The following is a 17,166-nucleotide window of genomic DNA, read 5'->3' as shown; positions in this document are numbered from 1 at the left end:
GTATCACAACACCTCTAGAACCTGGCCTTCAGTCCATCGTATCACAACACCTCTAGAACCTGGCCTTTAGTCTATCGTATCGCAACACCTCTAGAACCTGGCCTTCAGTCTATCGTATCACAACACCTCTAGAACCTGGCCTTCAGTCCATCGTATCACATCACCTCTAGAACCTGGCCTTTAGTCTGTATCACATCACCTCTAGAACCTGGCCTTCAGTCTATCGTATCACAACACCTCTAGAACCTGGCCTTCAGTCCATCGTATCACAACACCTCTAGAACCTGGCCTTCAGTCCATCGTATCGCATCACCTCTAGAACCTGGCCTTCAGTCTGTATCACAACACCTCTAGAACCTGGCCTTCAGTCTGTATCACAACACCTCTAGAACCTGGCCTTCAGTCATCTTCTACTCTAACTGAACATTTATGAGGGCTACAGTTTTTATGACAAGCACAACAAATACACTACATTTTTTGGAGAGTAAGACAGATGTTACATGAACTTCATAACTCATCAACTCCACATGCACTGGTTGGACCAACACCCATTCAGACTATTCATTTATCCAGTCAGTCAGCAAGTCCCCATCCTCCCCATCCAGTTACTTAACAGCTAATCAAATAGACCCCCCCTTTGTTTTTACACTGCTGCTACTCGCTGTTTATTATCATGCATAGTCACTCTACCCCTACCTACATGTACAAATTACCTTGACTCGGTACCGGTTCCCCCTGTACATAGCCTCATTATTGTTATTTTATTGTGTTACTTTTAAAATATATTTTTTACTTTAGTTTATTTAGAAAATATTTTCTTAACTCCATTTTCTTAAAACTGCATTGTTGGTTAAGCATTTCACAGTAAGGTCAGCTCTATTTGTATACAGCCCTGTTGTATTCGGCGCATTTGACAAATACACATTTTATTTACCTGAGGAGTAGGAGCTGCTCCAGCCTTGGGCCAGGCCCAGGGAGTTGCCTCCCCAGGTGGAGGAGTGCTTGGTGGGGTTGGTGAGGCCCGGAGGGGGCCGTGTGGGGGCGGCTGTGTTACTGCGGGGCCCCTGGGGGACCTTCCACAACTCATGGGACAGAGAGACCTGGGAGGGGTGGGAGATGGGCCCCGGGGACCAGGTGGACTTCATGTCCGACAATTTACCTGAAAGAGAGATAAGAGAAAAAAAACACATTGATTGCTTGGCAACAATTGGAGATACTTGGCATTCTTCTATCAACAACACATAGGGAACTAAACAACCCAAAACACTAGTCAGAATAATACCCTGGTAGAGGGGTTGTTGTCTGCTTTTCCTGTATGTGTTGAACCAAAAACAGACTAAACACAGCTAGACTTCACACACACAGTCCCATCCCAGACCGCACAGTAAGGAGTACAGCACAGGGTCAGTCTCAGTCCATGCCTCACAGTATGGGACAGATCAGGCCAGGAACACAGATAGACCTCTTACTAGAACTATAGTAAGATATAGTATACATATACCCTCCTCCCAGTTCCCCCCTATTCTCTTCTCTCCCCCCATGCTACACACAGGGGTGTGGATACATCAACACCACCAGAGGGAGGATGTATGAGGGGTGCAACTAAAGCGGGAAGGGCACACAAAACGGATGCGATGGTAAGGATGGGGTCCTCCTCTGGACCAGATACTGAGCCACCAGAGACAGGGCAGGGAGGAGGAAAGGTTAGGGTTGGGACAAGCATCAACACTGATGGGGGGCAGGGGGACAAACTAGCTCAAAGCGGAAGTGACCCCTACCCACAGATCTAGGACCAGATTATCATATCACCTGATCCTAAACATAACCACTCGGAATATGGTAGGATATAAGATTTGACCCTGTATCAGTGGTTAGAGGCGACTTCCGCCCACTCCGACAAACTGTGTACCTGGGTCGTCCGTTTCCGGGGACGACAGACTGAACGAGCTAGAGTAGGCACTGACTGGCCAATCGGTGGAGGGGGGCAGGGCCTCGTTCTGAGATGAGGTGGGGAGGAGCCTATGGGGGCATCGCATCCAGCAAAACAAAAACAGAAGAAGAAGGGAATGGAAGAGAGAGAGAAAATCTAATAAAGAAACAGAATAAATGAAAGTGGATGACTGAATAGCTGTGGTGCTCTGTGGCTGTGTGATATGGGAGAGTTCAAAGTGTTGGGAATAAGATGATCTAGTAGTGTAGATATACGAGTGTCAGATTGTACATGCAGTTAAGTGAAGAAGCAGCAGGACCAGAAGAAAAAAAGCAGGCTCCCTCCAGTGACCTAACTGTTACAGATATTCAGTCTCCCCAACCCACTGGGATACATTGCAGGCACAGTATCTGATTTGGCCTGCAGCAGTTTTCTTTGAATGATTCAGGTCATCTCAGACCCCAAGCTCTCCTCTCCTCTCTCAAGACCAAGTCTACCAGAGGGAGAGCACTGTCATTATGTATGTATAGGACTACTTACAACATGAACACTCCCCTCCCTCCCTCTCCTCTCCTGTCCCTCTCCACCCATAGCTCCCCTGTCCCTCTCCACCCATAGCTCCCCTGTCCCTCTCCACCCATAGCTCCCCTGTCCCTCTCCACCCATAGCTCCCCTGTCCCTCTCCACCCATAGCTCCCCTGTCCCTCTCCACCCATAGCTCCCCTGTCCCTCTCTCACCTGTCCTTCTCCCCTCCCTCCCTCACCTTCCCTGTCCTCTTCTCTCCTCACCTCACCTCCCCTGTCCTCTTCTCTCCTGTCCCTCTCCACCCCTGTCCCCTCTCCACCCCTGTCCCCTCTCCACCCCTGTCCCCTCTCCACCCCTGTTCCCCTCTCCACCCCTGTCTCTCCCCTGTTCCTCTCTCCCTCCCTTCTCCCCCCTCATCTCCCTCACCCTCCCTTTCTGCTTCCCTGGTCCTCCGTCCTCACCTCCGCTGCGGTCTCTCTGCAGGTAGCGGTTGACGTCCTGGATGTTGGTGTTGATGGTGGGGCCGCTGGGAACGCTCCCCGGGGTCATGTTGGGGTCGTTCTCCGGGTCGATGTTCTGCAGGCCCTTCCAGGGCACGCCCGGGCAGAACTCTGGAGGAGGAAGTGATGGTACAGGAAGTATTACAATTGTCATTCCTCTCATTCATTTACATTATTACCCAGTTTAGTAATGTACAAAATACAAAATGTGGTGCTTGCAATGAAACTAAACCCTTCTGATAAATTCACTTGAAAACAGAACTCATTTGGCTACATCAGTCCCATGATCATCATATTAGGTGAATTGGTTTTTGGCTGGACAGTAAGCAGTCACTGTAGCTGTCCAGGAGCGTTTTCCACCATCCCAGTCTAACTAGCCATCTAACTGACCTGGAGGCCAGGTGATGTTGGTGCCGTTGACCATCTTGTCGTTGGGGCTCTTGCCCTGGCTCCAGCTGTCTGGGGGCACCAGGGGGTTAGTGGGGGACTCGGAGCCAGGCATCATGCCGTAGGGGCTGTACCCATCCTCCATTTGGGGGGGCTTCCCGGGGGGGCCCAGGTTGGAACCTGGCAGAGACAATAGGGGAACCAGGAAGTTGGTTAAGTACAATAGAAATTAGAACTAGAGAATGGAATATTTAGTCAGGTTTAATAGAAACCAATAGAGGGGTTGGGTTAAATGCAGAAGACACATTTCAGTTGAATGCATTCAGTTGTACAACTGACTAGGTATCCCCCTTTCCCTTTACTGGAACATATAGTAGCATTGAGATGGAAATTACAAGGTTCCACTTGAAAAACCCAAAACTACGTTCTGAAGCTGCCAACTGAGTGTCATACACCATGGTCCTTCCATATTCCCCAGTTCTACTCAGTCCAGCTCAGTAGAGTTCAATACATCTTTTATTGAGTGTCATACACCATGGTCCTTCCATATTCCCCAGTTCTACTCAGTCCAGCTCAGTAGAGTTCAATACATCTTTATTGAGTGTCATACACCATGGTCCTTCCATATTCCCCAGTTCTACTCAGTCCAGCTCAGTAGAGTTCAATACATCTTTATTGAGTGTCATACACCATGGTCCTTCCATATTCCCCAGTTCTACTCAGTCCAGCTCAGTAGAGTTCAATACATCTTTATTGAGTGTCATACACCATGGTCCTTCCATATTCCCCAGTTCTACTCAGTCCAGCTCAGTAGAGTTCAATAAATCTTTATTGTCCCAACATTGGACAATGGTGTCAACAGTTTGTACCGTGCTTGTTCAGGTTGGGCTCCAGAGAGGATGAGCCTCCAGAGAGGCTGTCCATGGAGTTGGGGTGTGTCCACTGGGAGAGGCGAGACTGGGGCTGGGGAAGCTCCTTCATGGACAGGCCTCCCACCTCTATGCCGGTTACATTCATGTTAGGATTCAGTCCAGCTGGGAGATGGGGAGAGAGAGGCGGGGGGGAGAGGCAGCGGGGGAGGGAGTCAGGCAGAGAGTGAAGCGGGGGGAGAGGGAGTCAGGCAGAGAGTGAAGCGGGGGGAGAGGCAGCGGGGGAGGGAGACAGGCAGAGTGGGGAGGGAGGGAGACAGGCAGATGGGGGGGAGGAAGACAGGCAGAGTGGGAGGGAGGGAGACAGGCAGGCAGAGAGGAAGGGAGGGAGACAGGCAGGCAGAGAGGAAGGGAGGGAGACAGGCAGGCAGAGAGGAAGGGAGGGAGACAGGCAGGCAGAGAGAGAGGGAGGGAGGGAGGGAGACAGGCAGGCAGAGAGAGAGGGAGGGAGGGAGACAGGCAGGCAGAGAGGGAGGGAGGGAGACAGGCAGGCAGGCAGAGAGGGAGGGAGGGAGACAGGCAGGCAGAGAGGGAGGGAGGGAGACAGGCATGCAGAGAGGGAGGGAGGGAGGGAGGGAGACAGGCAGAGAGGGAGGGAGGGAGACAGGCAGGCAGGCAGAGAGGGAGGGAGGGAGACAGGCAGGCAGAGAGGGAGGGAGGGAGACAGGCATGCAGAGAGGGAGGGAGGGAGGGAGGGAGGGAGACAGGCAGGCAGAGAGGGAGGGAGGGAGGGAGGGAGACAGGCAGGCAGAGAGGGAGGGAGGGAGGGAGACAGGCAGGCAGAGAGGGAGGGAGGGAGGGAGACAGGCAGGCAGAGAGGGAGGGAGACAGGCAGGCAGAGAGGGAGGGAGACAGGCAGGCAGGGAGGGAGGGAGACAGGCAGGCAGAGAGGGAGGGAGACAGGCAGGCAGAGAGGGAGGGAGGGAGGGAGACAGGCAGGCAGAGAGGGAGGGAGGGAGACAGGCAGGCAGAGAGGGAGGGAGGGAGACAGGCAGGCAGAGAGGGAGGGAGGGAGACAGGCAGGCAGAGAGGGAGGGAGGGAGGGAGACAGGCAGGCAGAGAGGGAGGGAGGGAGACAGGCAGGCAGAGAGGGAGGGAGGGAGACAGGCAGGCAGAGAGGGAGGGAGACAGACAGGCAGGCAGAGAGGGAGGGAGACATACAGGCAGGCAGAGAGGGAGGGAGGGAGACAGGCAGGCAGAGAGGGAGGGAGGGAGACAGGCAGGCAGAGAGGGAGGGAGGGAGGGAGACAGGCAGGCAGAGAGGGAGGGAGGGAGGGAGACAGGCAGGCAGAGAGGGAGGGAGACAGGCAGAGAGGGAGGGAGGGAGACAGGCAGAGTGGGAGGGAGGGAGACAGGCAGAGTGGGAGGGAGGGAGACAGGCAGAGTGGGAGGGAGGGAGACAGGCAGAGTGGGAGGGAGGGAGACAGGCAGAGTGGGAGGGAGGGAGACAGGCAGAGTGGGAGGGAGGGAGACAGGCAGAGTGGGAGGGAGGGAGACAGGCAGAGTGGGAGGGAGGGAGACAGGCAGAGTGGGAGGGAGGGAGACAGGCAGAGTGGGAGGGATGTAACACCAGACAAGACAAGTCAATAAAGCATTAAGGATGAATCACTCGTTTCTTGTTTTGCACTTTGTTGATATGGTTCTTTATATAAATCCAATCAATCGTAATGCCTTTGCCACAGGATATCTGTTAGACACTGAGCAAGTCCCAACAGCTGTACTTGAACACAGACAGATATTGACCAGAAAGACGATCTGTTTAGCACAGAAAGGGCACACACAGGTCTGGGACCTGTAACAATGATGACATTCCCAGTCCTGCTATCAATCAATCAATCAATCAAATGTATTTATAAAGCCCCTGTGACGTCAACAACTGTCCCAAATTGACAAGAGCCCAAAGAGCAAACAGAAGCACAGTGGAACTACAATGTGTTGTGCACATTGTGGAACAGAGTTCCCACTCACAGAGAGGGTAGGGGCTGTAGGAGTTGGTGGACGACTGCTGCTCTTTGGTCTGCAGGTCGGGTAGGCCCGGAGCCTGGGGGTGGCCTGGGAACAAGTCCAGGGCTGATTTGCCTTGGCCGTGGTGCAGGCCGGAGGAGGAGAGGGAGCCGAGGGTCTGCTGCTGCTTCATCAGCAGGGCCTGGGCCAGCTGTCTCTGGTGCTGTTGGATCTGCTGCTGCATGTTATTGATTGTACGTGCAACCTGCAAGAAGAGGAAGTGACATCAGAGAGAGAGACACAAAGCTGGTGGTCAGTTTCTCTGTGAGCCAGCAGAGACCACAGGAACATTTTCAATGGGACAGTTGCTGGAGAGAATGGCAAGTATAGCCCCTTATACATATAACATCTGCTTCTACTAAGGATTAACCACCCAGGTTCTCTCACATTCACCAGACTAGGAACCCAGGTATGTCTGCACATATACCCCCTCTGCTGTAGTAGAATGGTAAAACATTAGGGTTTTACCCCAGTATGAGGCCTGGCCGGGTTCAGGATCAGAGGATATGAAAGGCAGAGATGGGTGAAAGTAGCGGGCTGTATTTGAGAGGGAGGGACACAGAGGGACACAGAGGGGGACTCACGTGCTGCTCTTGCTGTCGGATGGGAGCTGAAACATTACGCTGCGCCTGCAACATCTGCTGCTGAATTTGTAAACGCTGGTATGCCTGCAGAGGAATACATGTTTACACACAAATCCACAGACGCATATGTACATAAATATGCACGTGCACACACACACACGCACACAACTGCACACACACCATTTTCTAGTTGCTACAGAATGCGATCAATCAAAACCCAAGGGTTTTTCACATCTCTAAGGCAACAAGGCAGTGGAGAAGTGTATGATATAAGCGTGTACAGAGTGTATCTGCATAGGGTTTTATATGGAGGAGTCCTAAAGTAAACTGAGAGGAGACCAGAAGAGGACTCACCAGTTGCAGCTGGTATAGTTGGTTCAAAAGGGTCATATGTTGAGGGTTTATTGGTGAGGTTAAAAGTGCAGGATTCAGACCAATGTTTTTTGCTGCAAACTGTAAGAGCTGTGCTTGAACCTAGACAAGAGAGAGACCAAAAGATACGGTTTTAGAAACCATAAACTAAAGTACGAGAAAAAAACGGTGGACAGGACTGAGGCGCTTATGCACGTAAACTATGCTGAGGGTCGCTGAAAAATGTGTGTGTGTGTATGATTCTATATATGAGTGCAAGTGTGTTTGTGTGTGTGTGAATGAGTGAGGGGAGATACTTGGAGGGGGCTGAGAGGTGTGTGGTATTCCCCAGGTCGTATTCATTAGGCACTAAATACAAGACAATGAATCCAAACAAGGATCCCTCCCTACCTGGACTTGTCTAATAACAACCTCTCACTTTCGCTGTCTGTTAAAAACCGTTTTACACAGTTTTCCCCATAATGAATACAACCCTGGTCCATGTGTGTGTGTGTGTGTGTGTGTGTGTGTGTGTGTGTGTGTGTGTGTGTGTACCTGAGGGGAGAGAAACTGAGGCACTTGAGCGCGTAGACTAGGCTGGGAGGAGCCGAGAGGCGGCACTGACGGCTGAGGAGGAGGTTGCTGCATGGCCCGGGCTTGTGCTGCACCGCTACTGCCCAACATTCCACTCTGCATCTGGGAGGGAGGAGAGGGAGGGAGAGGTGGAAACGAGTGTGGAACAGCATGATGATGGGGACCCACTATTCTGCACTGTTGAGGAAGAACTGCAAGTCTGCATGTCTCTGAACCGTTTACAGCCATTGCACGTGACGAATAAACTTTGATTTAGATTCATAAAAAGTCCAACAAGATTTAACAGGCTAGACAAAACCCAAACTTAAATACAGGCTCCCTCTAGCTCTGTCTGTCCCCTGCCAGTCCGTCCGTCCGTCCATCCATCTCCCTCTCTGCCTATCAGTATGCCAACAAGTCCTTCCTCTTCTCAGACTCCTATCTTTTCCTAGCAGTCTGTCATTCAACTCCACATTACCCCCAATTCTGCTTATGGCACCTGTCTGTTGCCTGTCTGCTGTCTAAACCCCACATAGCCGTAGACAGTGTGCTGCCTACCTGTCTGTTGTTCAAGTTTTGCATGGCTAGGCCCTGTGGGCCGCCCAGTCCCTGGCTGGATAGAGGCAGGGCAGTGCTGGGCAGGGAGGGGAGTTTCAGGCCGAGGGGGCCGGGGGAACAAGGCATAAACGGTGAGGAGGTGTGGACGTCCTCCACCAGGCTACCAACACCGTCCTGCGCCCACACAGACAGCCACAGAGGGAGAGTGTCACCATTACACTCTCAATGGGTAGATACATAGAAACTGAACCTTACCCTGTACAGAACAGAAACTGTCCCCTCATAACTAGCGAAGAATGGAACAAACACACTATTGAGTGAGTTACACAACAGTGTGATGTACAGTATTATACTGTTCATTTTTTTAATATTTTAGGCTTTTTAAAAATATATATATTTTTTCCTGATTCCTTGATAAGTTATTTTCCATGGTTCCCCAGAACACTATGTCTGCCCTGGCTATCCAGCATCTTCTCATTGAAGAACCCATGGACAATATAGGAGTGTGTGATGTTGGGGAGGGGGGTCAGGGGTCATTACCTTGTCGAGGAAAGAGGAGCGATCTGAGGAGGACTCTTTGGAGTGGAGGGGAGGCCGGCAGCCCATTGGCCCCTTGTTGATCAGACAGTTGTTGTAGTCGGACATGCCCATCCCCCGCCTGTCCAGCTCTGTCTTCTTCTCCAACAGAGCACCTGAGAGAGACAGAGTAGCGAGAGTAGTGAGAAAAAGAGAGCAGCGAGAGAACACAGGGATATTACCAACACTGATACAGTCAGTGACAGTGCATCAAGAACAAGGAGTTAACAGAGTGTATTGAGGACTGGGAGAAGAGACTTACTCATGGCCTGGTCCAGGTTCATGTTGTTCCTCTTCAGAGCCTCCTCGGCTGGATCTCTCTGGACACACACACACACACACGGCTGTCAGCAGAAATATCTCACAAACATGCATGTGTACGTGTGGTCCTGTGTGGATCAGTTGGTAGGAACATAGAGCTAGCTACACCAGGAAGGCGGGTTTGATTCCCGCGGGGTCTACCAACATGTATGCATTCACTGTTGCATTAAAGTGTCTGCTAAATGGCATGTTATATTATTATCAGATTTCTATGTATACAGATGACATCAGTGTGGAGTTTGACCCCAGAGGTAGTAGCACTCACAGGGAAGCCCATGTCTGTCAGCTGCTTGATCAGGCGATTCATGATCCAGGCTTCCTCCTGCTTGCCCAGAATCTTCCCCTTAGGTGGGCCCTTCCTGGGTCTGTTGCCCCAGGAGTTGCTCTCCTGGGAGGCCTGGCTGCTCCACATGTCCCCGTCGTCAGGGTCCCACTGGCCCCCAGACAAACCCATGTCCTCCCCCCCACCGCCACTTCCGCCACCCCAGCCGTCTTGCATAGATTTGGGGGCTGCAGAGGGAGAGAAGTGTTGTGTTACCATCTTTTCAAATTCATTTTTATCCATCATCTTCCACAAAGTTTTAAGACACCAGCTGCCACTGATTATGGCATAATATATATGTATTTCTGATGTGTTGGTTCTGACCGTGGGGCATTTGTGTTGGTTCTGACCGTGGGGCATTTGTGTTGGTTCTGACCGTGGGGCATTTGTGTTGGTTCTGACCGTGGGGTATTTGAATTGTCAGTTGATTTAGACTTATTTTAGTATAGCACAGCCATGCACTGGTAAATTACAGAGTTCGGTATAGAAAGACTATTGGAGAATACATTGTGTATTCAGTCTGCCACCAGAGGACAGTGTAGCTGCATACTAAATAGGGAGTCAATTTATTATGAGCTATTTTATTTCCATGACTTATCAAAACTTGTTTTCTCATGGCTTTCTTGTCCCGCTGCAGCAGACATATGGTGAGCAATATGTTTGGAACATCGAAACGCAATAAAATCACAGTATCGATTCGTATTACACATAGGATATGTATTGCGATTCTCATGAATCTATCAGCATGCAAGGTAGCGTAGCGGTTAAGAGCGCTGGGCCAAGTAAACGAAAGGTCGTTGGTTTGAATCCTTGAGCCGACTAGGTGCAAAATCTGTTGATGTGCCCTTGATCAAGGCACTTAAACCTAATTGTTACTGTAAGTCGCTCTTGATAAGAGCGTCTGCTAAATGACTAAAATGTAAAACATTGTAATATCATGAGGTCCCAGCCCTAGTAAAAACATCAGCAATTCCGATTAATCAGGAAAAATCTGATCTAATCTATAAAAAGTACTAGAGTTCTTCTCACCTGGTTTGCAAGGTGCAGATCCAAGGGGTGGGTTGCCCCGTCTGTAGGGTTCGGGGCTGTTGTCACCCACACCCCAGCCCCCATGGCTCCCGGTGGGTTTCCCCCAGGCGGAGGTCCCGTTGTCCACACTGACCGGAGGGGGAGCAGGCTCACCCCAGGAGGGCTCTGGTTTGGGGTGGGCACTAGAAGGCTCCCCCCAGCCTAGGAACAGGATGACTTTGATAAGGGCACACATGGATTGGATAACAGTACAGAGAACAACGGACCCAAAACAAACTCTTGCTCTGGAACCTTAGGTCAACTCTGTTCACATGCTATAGGTCCAAAAGGCTCCTTATCAGCTTCTACCCCCAAGCCACAAGACAGCTGAACAATTCATCCCCCTGTTGATTATCTATGCATAGTCACTTTACCCCTACCTACATGTACATATTACCTCAATTACCCCTACCTACATGTACATATTACCTCAATTACCCCTACCTACATGTACATATTACCTCAATTACCCCTACCTACATGTACATATTACCTCAATTACCCCTACCTACATGTACATATTACCTCAATTACCCCTACCTACATGTACATATTACCTCAATTGCCCCTACCTACATGTACATATTACCTCAATTGGCCCGTACTCCAACACATTGACTCGGTACCGGTACCCGCTGTATATAGCCTTGTTATTGTTACTTTTTAATAGATTTTTCTTAAGAAAATATTTACTAAATTAACTAAACTCTTATTTTCTTAAAACTGCATTGTTGCTTAAGGGCTTGTAAGTAAGCATTTCACGGTAAGGTCTACCTACACATGTGTTCATGTGAAAAATATTTTATCCTACAGGAGAAACCCCTGTACTGCCATTCATACACTCATCAAAATGCATGTATTGTCAATGTCAACATTGTGTGCATCCTTGTTCTAAATCTAAGTTTAAACAGTCACAATGTAACAAAACAAATCTAAGAAAATCATATTGCTAAAATGTACCATTCCTAACATTTCTTTCCTGGTTTCTACAATGCCCCTTTAAGCAGGACAGGCTAGACCTTGGCCAGGCTAGGACAGAGGCGGCAGTTTAACTCTTGGCCCTCTCTGTAGTAACCAGTTGGCCTGGCTGAGAGTCAGGTAGCCCCATCTCTGCCTGTGCCAGTTTGTCTATCGCGCCAAGAGGTCTACTTCCTGGATCAGATTTCACTCTATGAGTTATGATTATCTCCTCATTTCCTTTCCTTCATGACCACTGACGTTAAAGAAATCAATAGCTTGTCATTTTAAGTATTATGTGGGAAAGGAGTGAAGGAAACTAAAGACATATTTCAGTGTATACTGTATGGACACAAAACTTGTACTGTATTATTTCGTGTTGCATGGTTGATTGTGGTGCATAAAAGAGCAGCATATGGGGCAGTGACTAGCCAGAACCAGCAGGGGGTCTAAACTCTCCCTCCCTCCTCCTCACGCTCTCTCTCTCCTCCTCTAACTACTGACAGATGGTGGTTACTCCTATAATCACACACTTCCTCCACAGCTCAAACGTTTTGTGGCTCCAATCGCTATTTTCACAAGCCGGGTTAGTAAACAACATTCTTGGGCTTCCTCCGCCACGTGTGCCCACGTGAGGTTGCCACAGTTACGCACACAGATGGGGGCGCCCGTGTTGTTGTTGTGAAACCAGAGGAGAGTGAGATTCAGAGAAGTAAAGGGGGTGGGGCCAGGGTGGGCTGACATCGCCTTCGCCGATTTGGTTCTTCATTTAGATGGAAATCTAAGAGGCGAGGTTTTACCTTTTAACGGATCAACGTTTTGGAGGCAAGCATGTGCTCGCTGTGCGCCACCTAACAAGATTTTGTGATAAGTCATAGGTAGAACACACAACTATTTCCTTGTTCTTGTGTGTTCATAGAATAATAACAGCTGATTGAACTGCGACAACGGTTTTAAGCTGCCACTTTTTAACAAGACGACTAATCTTTATCAGGCCTGGCACAGTGAATTCATTCTGCCTGTTAGGTTTGAGTAAAACCCACAACACTGTTCTCCTCCCATGACTGCATGTACAAAACGTAAACCCAACACTGTTCTCCTCCCATGACTACATGTACAAAACGTAAACCCAACACTGTTCTCCTCCCATGACTACATGTACAAAACGTAAACCCAACACTGTTCTCCTCCCATGACTACATGTACAAAACGTAAACCCAACATTGCAAGATGCTTCACAACTTCATAAGACTCCTGATCTAAAAGCTAGATGGCATTGTCAAAACACAAGATTATCAAGGACACAATCACAGTAACACTATAAGCCATCCATTCATAGAGTATGTCTTCTCACCTGGACCCATGAGGGGTGGTCTGCTGTGTGGTGGAGGCGCAGCCTGGTGAGGCATGGCTGGGTCCATGGGCCCACTGTTCTGGCCTGGGCCCTGGGGGTTGTGGCCCCCATGGCTCTGGAGGGGTGGTGGGGGGCCGTGGTAGGTGTGAGGATGGTGGGGAGGGTGATGTGGTGGGTGGGGGTGGTTGTTGTTGTTTCCAGGGGGGCATGCGGGGGCGTTCCCTGGAGCGTTCCCTGGGGGTCTACCTTGGGGTGGCCCTCCTCCCCCAGGGTTGTTCTTGTCCCAGAGGTTGACCGTCTTGTTGTAGGCGCCCGGGTCGCCCCAAGCCGAGGTGCCGTCGTCAATCTCCATCTTGCGTCGGATGGAGGGTGGGGAAGGCTCCTCCCACCCTGTGGGCTCTCCTCCTGAGGGGTCCTGCTTGCTCCCTCCTCCTCCCCCGTTGCCCTCCCGGCCTGATACACTGGGCTTCACGGGGCCGGGGCCTCCCCAGGATCCCATGCTCCCTTCTCCACCTCCTGCCCCGCCCATGCTCCCTCCTCTAACGCCTCCGCTGTTGCCGTTGGAGCTCTCCTGGGGCTTGCCGCCCCATCCTTGGGCAGGGCCACTTGGGCGCTGTTGGGCCATCGCTGGCTCTCCCCAGCCTCCACCTCCTCCAACATTTCCCCCCATCCCCGGACCAGGTTTTCCCCAGCCTCGGTTGCTCTCTTTCCAGCCTCCTGCTCCTTCTCCCTCCCAGGGAGGGTTGGTGGTGGGACTGTTCTTCTTGCCATCTGCAGGCTCTCTCCAGTCTCCTCCTCCTCCATTGCCCCCTCCTCCAGCGCTGTTGCCCCAGCCGCTGTGGGGCAGCTTGGGCCCATCTCCCCAGCCCTGGGGCTTGGGGGCCTTGCCGTGGGGATCATCCCAGCTTGGGGACTTCTCCTCTGGAGCTCCCCAGGACTGGTTCCCAGCTTTGGGCATGTTGGGGCCTGGCCCGGGGCCTCCTGGTGGGGGGTTCCCCCAGCCCCCGGGACCGTTGGGGGGATTCTTGCTGCTCGGTGGCTCGCCCCAGCCAGAGCCGAGTTGGCTGGCTGGAGGCATGGAACCACCCCAGCCAGTGGCAGCCTGAGGACCAGGCCCGGGAACGTCGCTCTTAAGGTCAGCCCGATGAGGGGGGCCATGGCTGGGGTTGGAGGGCCCTTGGGCTGGCTCGGTGGGAGTGTTGGGGCCGGAGCCTCCCCAAGAGTCCGCCCCGGCAGCATCTGCCTTTCGTTGGGTGCGTGCCGCCTCCTCCATGTCCCAGGACGTGTGCTGGCGGACGGGGGTTTGGCCCCAGCCTGTGTTGCACAGCACCCTGGGGTCCAGGTCAGGGGCTGGGAGCAGGGGGGCAGGCTCATCCCTGGACGACCGGTCCTGTCGGCGGGAGTGTCCCGCTCCCTCCATGCCCTCGCTGCTGCCCTCGCTGGCCGCCGTGGTGCTAGGGGCTCGGGTGCTCCAGGAGCTGGCCTGCTGGGGAGTAGAGCTGGGGGCTTCCCAGCCCCCCTGGCCCTCGCCAGAATGCTGCTTCCCCCAGGCATCTCCGCTGCTCTGGCCTCCCCAGCCTCCAGAGGTTCCACCACCACTGCTTCCATGGCTCCCCCAGCCCCCGGCCCCAGAGTCCCAGCCCGAAGGCTCCGCGGAGGAGGCGACTGACTTGGAGTCTCCATTGTTGCCCCAGACGGAGCTGCCATCCTCTCCATTGACCAGCTGGGAAGCTCCAGGAGGAGGCTGGCCCAGGGAGCCCATGCCTCCGGAGGGGCCACTCCAGCCGGACACGCTGTGGATAGGGGGCTCCTGTTGCTTGCTAGTATGATTTGGTCCGTCAGTGTTAAGGTTCTGAGGTTCTGAGCTGAAAGACACATTCGTGGACGAGGATGGGTGCGGCTCAGATGATTCTCCCCAGGTGCTGCCTCCCCCTACTGGGAGGTTGCCGTTGGTGCCGCCCACCATGGTTCCTCCTCTGTTGCTGTTCCCCTGGGCGGGAGAGGTGCCTGGCGGGTTGCAGAGGTTTGGAGGGGGTTGAGAAGAAGGGGGTTGATTGGGGTTGGCTCCCCCTGAGCTGCTTCCCCCCGCTCCTCCGCCCCCGTCGTGCCCCAGAACGGGCCAGGCCGAAGGGTTGGCATTGGGGTTCAGGTTCAAGTTAAAGTTGGTGGAGGAAGAGGAGCCCCAACCCCTGCCTCCTCCTCCTCCCATTGGGCCATCACTCTTCCCTTCCCCACCCACGACAGAGGAGGACTGAGGAGGGCCGTGGGGGGAGGGACCGGGACCAGATCCCCAGCCCCGATTAGCTGCTCCTTGGCTGGAGGCCATGCCGACCATGCCAGCCCCGGGGTGATTGGCTGAGCTGCCGGGCCCAGAGCTGGCTCCTTTGCTGCTGGGGTAGTTGGCAGGAAAGTGGCCTGTCTGGCCGTTGGCCCCCGTGGCCATGCTCATACTGCTGCTGCTGGCCGGACCAACAGGGTCAGTGTCCGAGGGGCATCCTCCTGCAGGGCCCTGGCTCTGGCTCTGGCTGCTGCGGGAAATGGAGGGCCAGGCCTCGGTGTCGCTCTCGTTGATGATCACTGTATCCCAGCCACTGTGATTGGCCGACGCTGAGGCGGAAGTGGCACTCCGATTGGCTGGCTGGTGTCCCCAGTGGGGATTCTCATAATAGGCTCCCGGGCCACTCTGTGGGGGCAGCTCTATTGGATGAGAGAGGATGGAGAGAAAGAGAGGATGGAGGGAGAGAAAGGGAGAAAGGGAAAAGGTTACCATGTCATCATAACTAGAAGATAACATGACAACAGTTGGCATCTAAACATATGCCAAGAGTGTGCAAAGCTGTCATCAAGGCAAAGGGTGGCTACTTTGAAGAATCTCAAATGTAACATATATTTGTATTTGTTTAACACTTTTTTGGTTGCTACATGATTCCATATGTGTTATTTCATACTTTTGATGTCTTCACTATTATTTTACAATGTAGAAATTAGTAAAAATAAAGAAAAACCCTTGAATGAGTAAGTGTTCGAAAACTTTTGACCAGTAGTGTACATGCCAAAATGTTCCCAAACTGGAGATTTAACCGATGATGGAGGATCCTTTAATTCTGGCTTATGGATCCCACCAGTCCCCATCTACACAGTTCTTGGCTGCGCCTCACAAAAGGATAGCTTGAAATCAGACAGTTAAGATTAGAATTGTGATTACAACGTGCACATAGGCTGTACTTGTTTTAATAGCCAACAATGTTTATTCAGCTCAAATTTACTCACGAGGCGATGGCATACAACTCAGTGTAGGCATAGGCTAGTGTTTTTATTGGTTTTCTGTATTCATTTCAGGTTCACAGTGGTGACCGATACGAATACGCCACTGCTTATAACTAACTATAAGATGTAATTTGGTTTGCTAACTTGTTAGCTAAGTGGCTCGATGTTAAGATCAAGCTTCTTGGTTACAGCAGAGACATTCAAACCCCTCCTGGATGAAGAACCCTGTTGCCTAAATTATTTTGATAACTAAATAGCTCCCCCTTGTGTGCACTTCCGGTAATACAGTAAACCCCGGTATGGTACAGTATGACGTATGATAATCTGTCTACCATCCAACCCTAGTTGAAATTGACTGCTGTGGGAGTTTTGTTTATTCTGTATATTTCGAAATACCCCGGTATATCGCCCAAGCCTAGTAATCACAACAGCTTTACCCTAGTTGCAGCCATCCTGGAATAAAGTGGGAGCCTAGGTGGAGTCCACTGGCAGATCCGAAGACGCCCATCCTCAGTCCTAACCCTTGACCCCTGAATCCTGCAGTTCAGCCTCAGTCTGGTCCTGACACCAGGTTCACAAACATTTGGCTTGACTGATAACCACTCTGCCCTGGAGTGTATTCAATTAGGTGAAACACTTCACAATGATGCCGGTACAAATGTAATGTGTACAGCTGACATGACTCACAGTTCTACATGACAAACACAACAAGTACCTAATCTACACAATACAACATTTATATCTGAATGTTTTGTAACGTTGCACCCCTGCTGTACAGAAGATTGCCTCCCAGTCCCCTCAAATCGCTACTGCCTCTACTCCTCAAACCCAAACAGTAGGATTTCTCTCTTCCAATAAAGAAACCCCACTGCTGAGAGAGGCTTGGTTAACAACAGTTCTAGAACTATCCCCTGAAGCAGCTTGGTGCATAAGAAGTGAGTCAGTCCAAAAGCAGCAGC

General features: G+C 51.7%; 1 protein-coding gene across 8 annotated transcripts in view; it reads right to left on the bottom strand.

The window, feature by feature from the left end:
- The window catches only part of LOC106606600 (trinucleotide repeat-containing gene 6C protein), a 136,856-nt gene that overhangs the window by 8,340 nt on the left and 111,350 nt on the right, over positions 1–17,166 (bottom strand). For 5 of the 8 annotated variants that reach the window (XM_045715582.1, XM_045715581.1, XM_045715585.1 and 2 more), the window contains 14 exons: positions 12,941–15,637; positions 10,591–10,791; positions 9,505–9,749; positions 9,181–9,238; positions 8,883–9,034; positions 8,343–8,516; positions 7,767–7,907; positions 7,215–7,334; positions 6,861–6,944; positions 6,241–6,481; positions 4,213–4,377; positions 3,347–3,523; positions 2,918–3,067; positions 935–1,159 (listed from right to left, as the gene is read on the bottom strand). In XM_045715582.1, the coding sequence (XP_045571538.1) occupies positions 935–1,159; positions 2,918–3,067; positions 3,347–3,523; positions 4,213–4,377; positions 6,241–6,481; positions 6,861–6,944; positions 7,215–7,334; positions 7,767–7,907; positions 8,343–8,516; positions 8,883–9,034; positions 9,181–9,238; positions 9,505–9,749; positions 10,591–10,791; positions 12,941–15,637 (4,830 nt within the window). The remainder of the gene's footprint in view (positions 1–934; positions 1,160–2,917; positions 3,068–3,346; positions 3,524–4,212; positions 4,378–6,240; positions 6,482–6,860; positions 6,945–7,214; positions 7,335–7,766; positions 7,908–8,342; positions 8,517–8,882; positions 9,035–9,180; positions 9,239–9,504; positions 9,750–10,590; positions 10,792–12,940; positions 15,638–17,166) is intronic. The other 3 variants (XM_045715583.1, XM_045715586.1, XM_045715587.1) reach the window with 3 other exon arrangements.

The sequence above is a fragment of the Salmo salar genome, chromosome ssa03, assembly GCF_905237065.1.
Source record: "Salmo salar chromosome ssa03, Ssal_v3.1, whole genome shotgun sequence".
NCBI lineage: Eukaryota > Metazoa > Chordata > Actinopteri > Salmoniformes > Salmonidae > Salmo > Salmo salar.
Note: the sequence above shows the minus strand (reverse complement) of the source record. Positions and strands in the feature narration are given on the sequence as shown.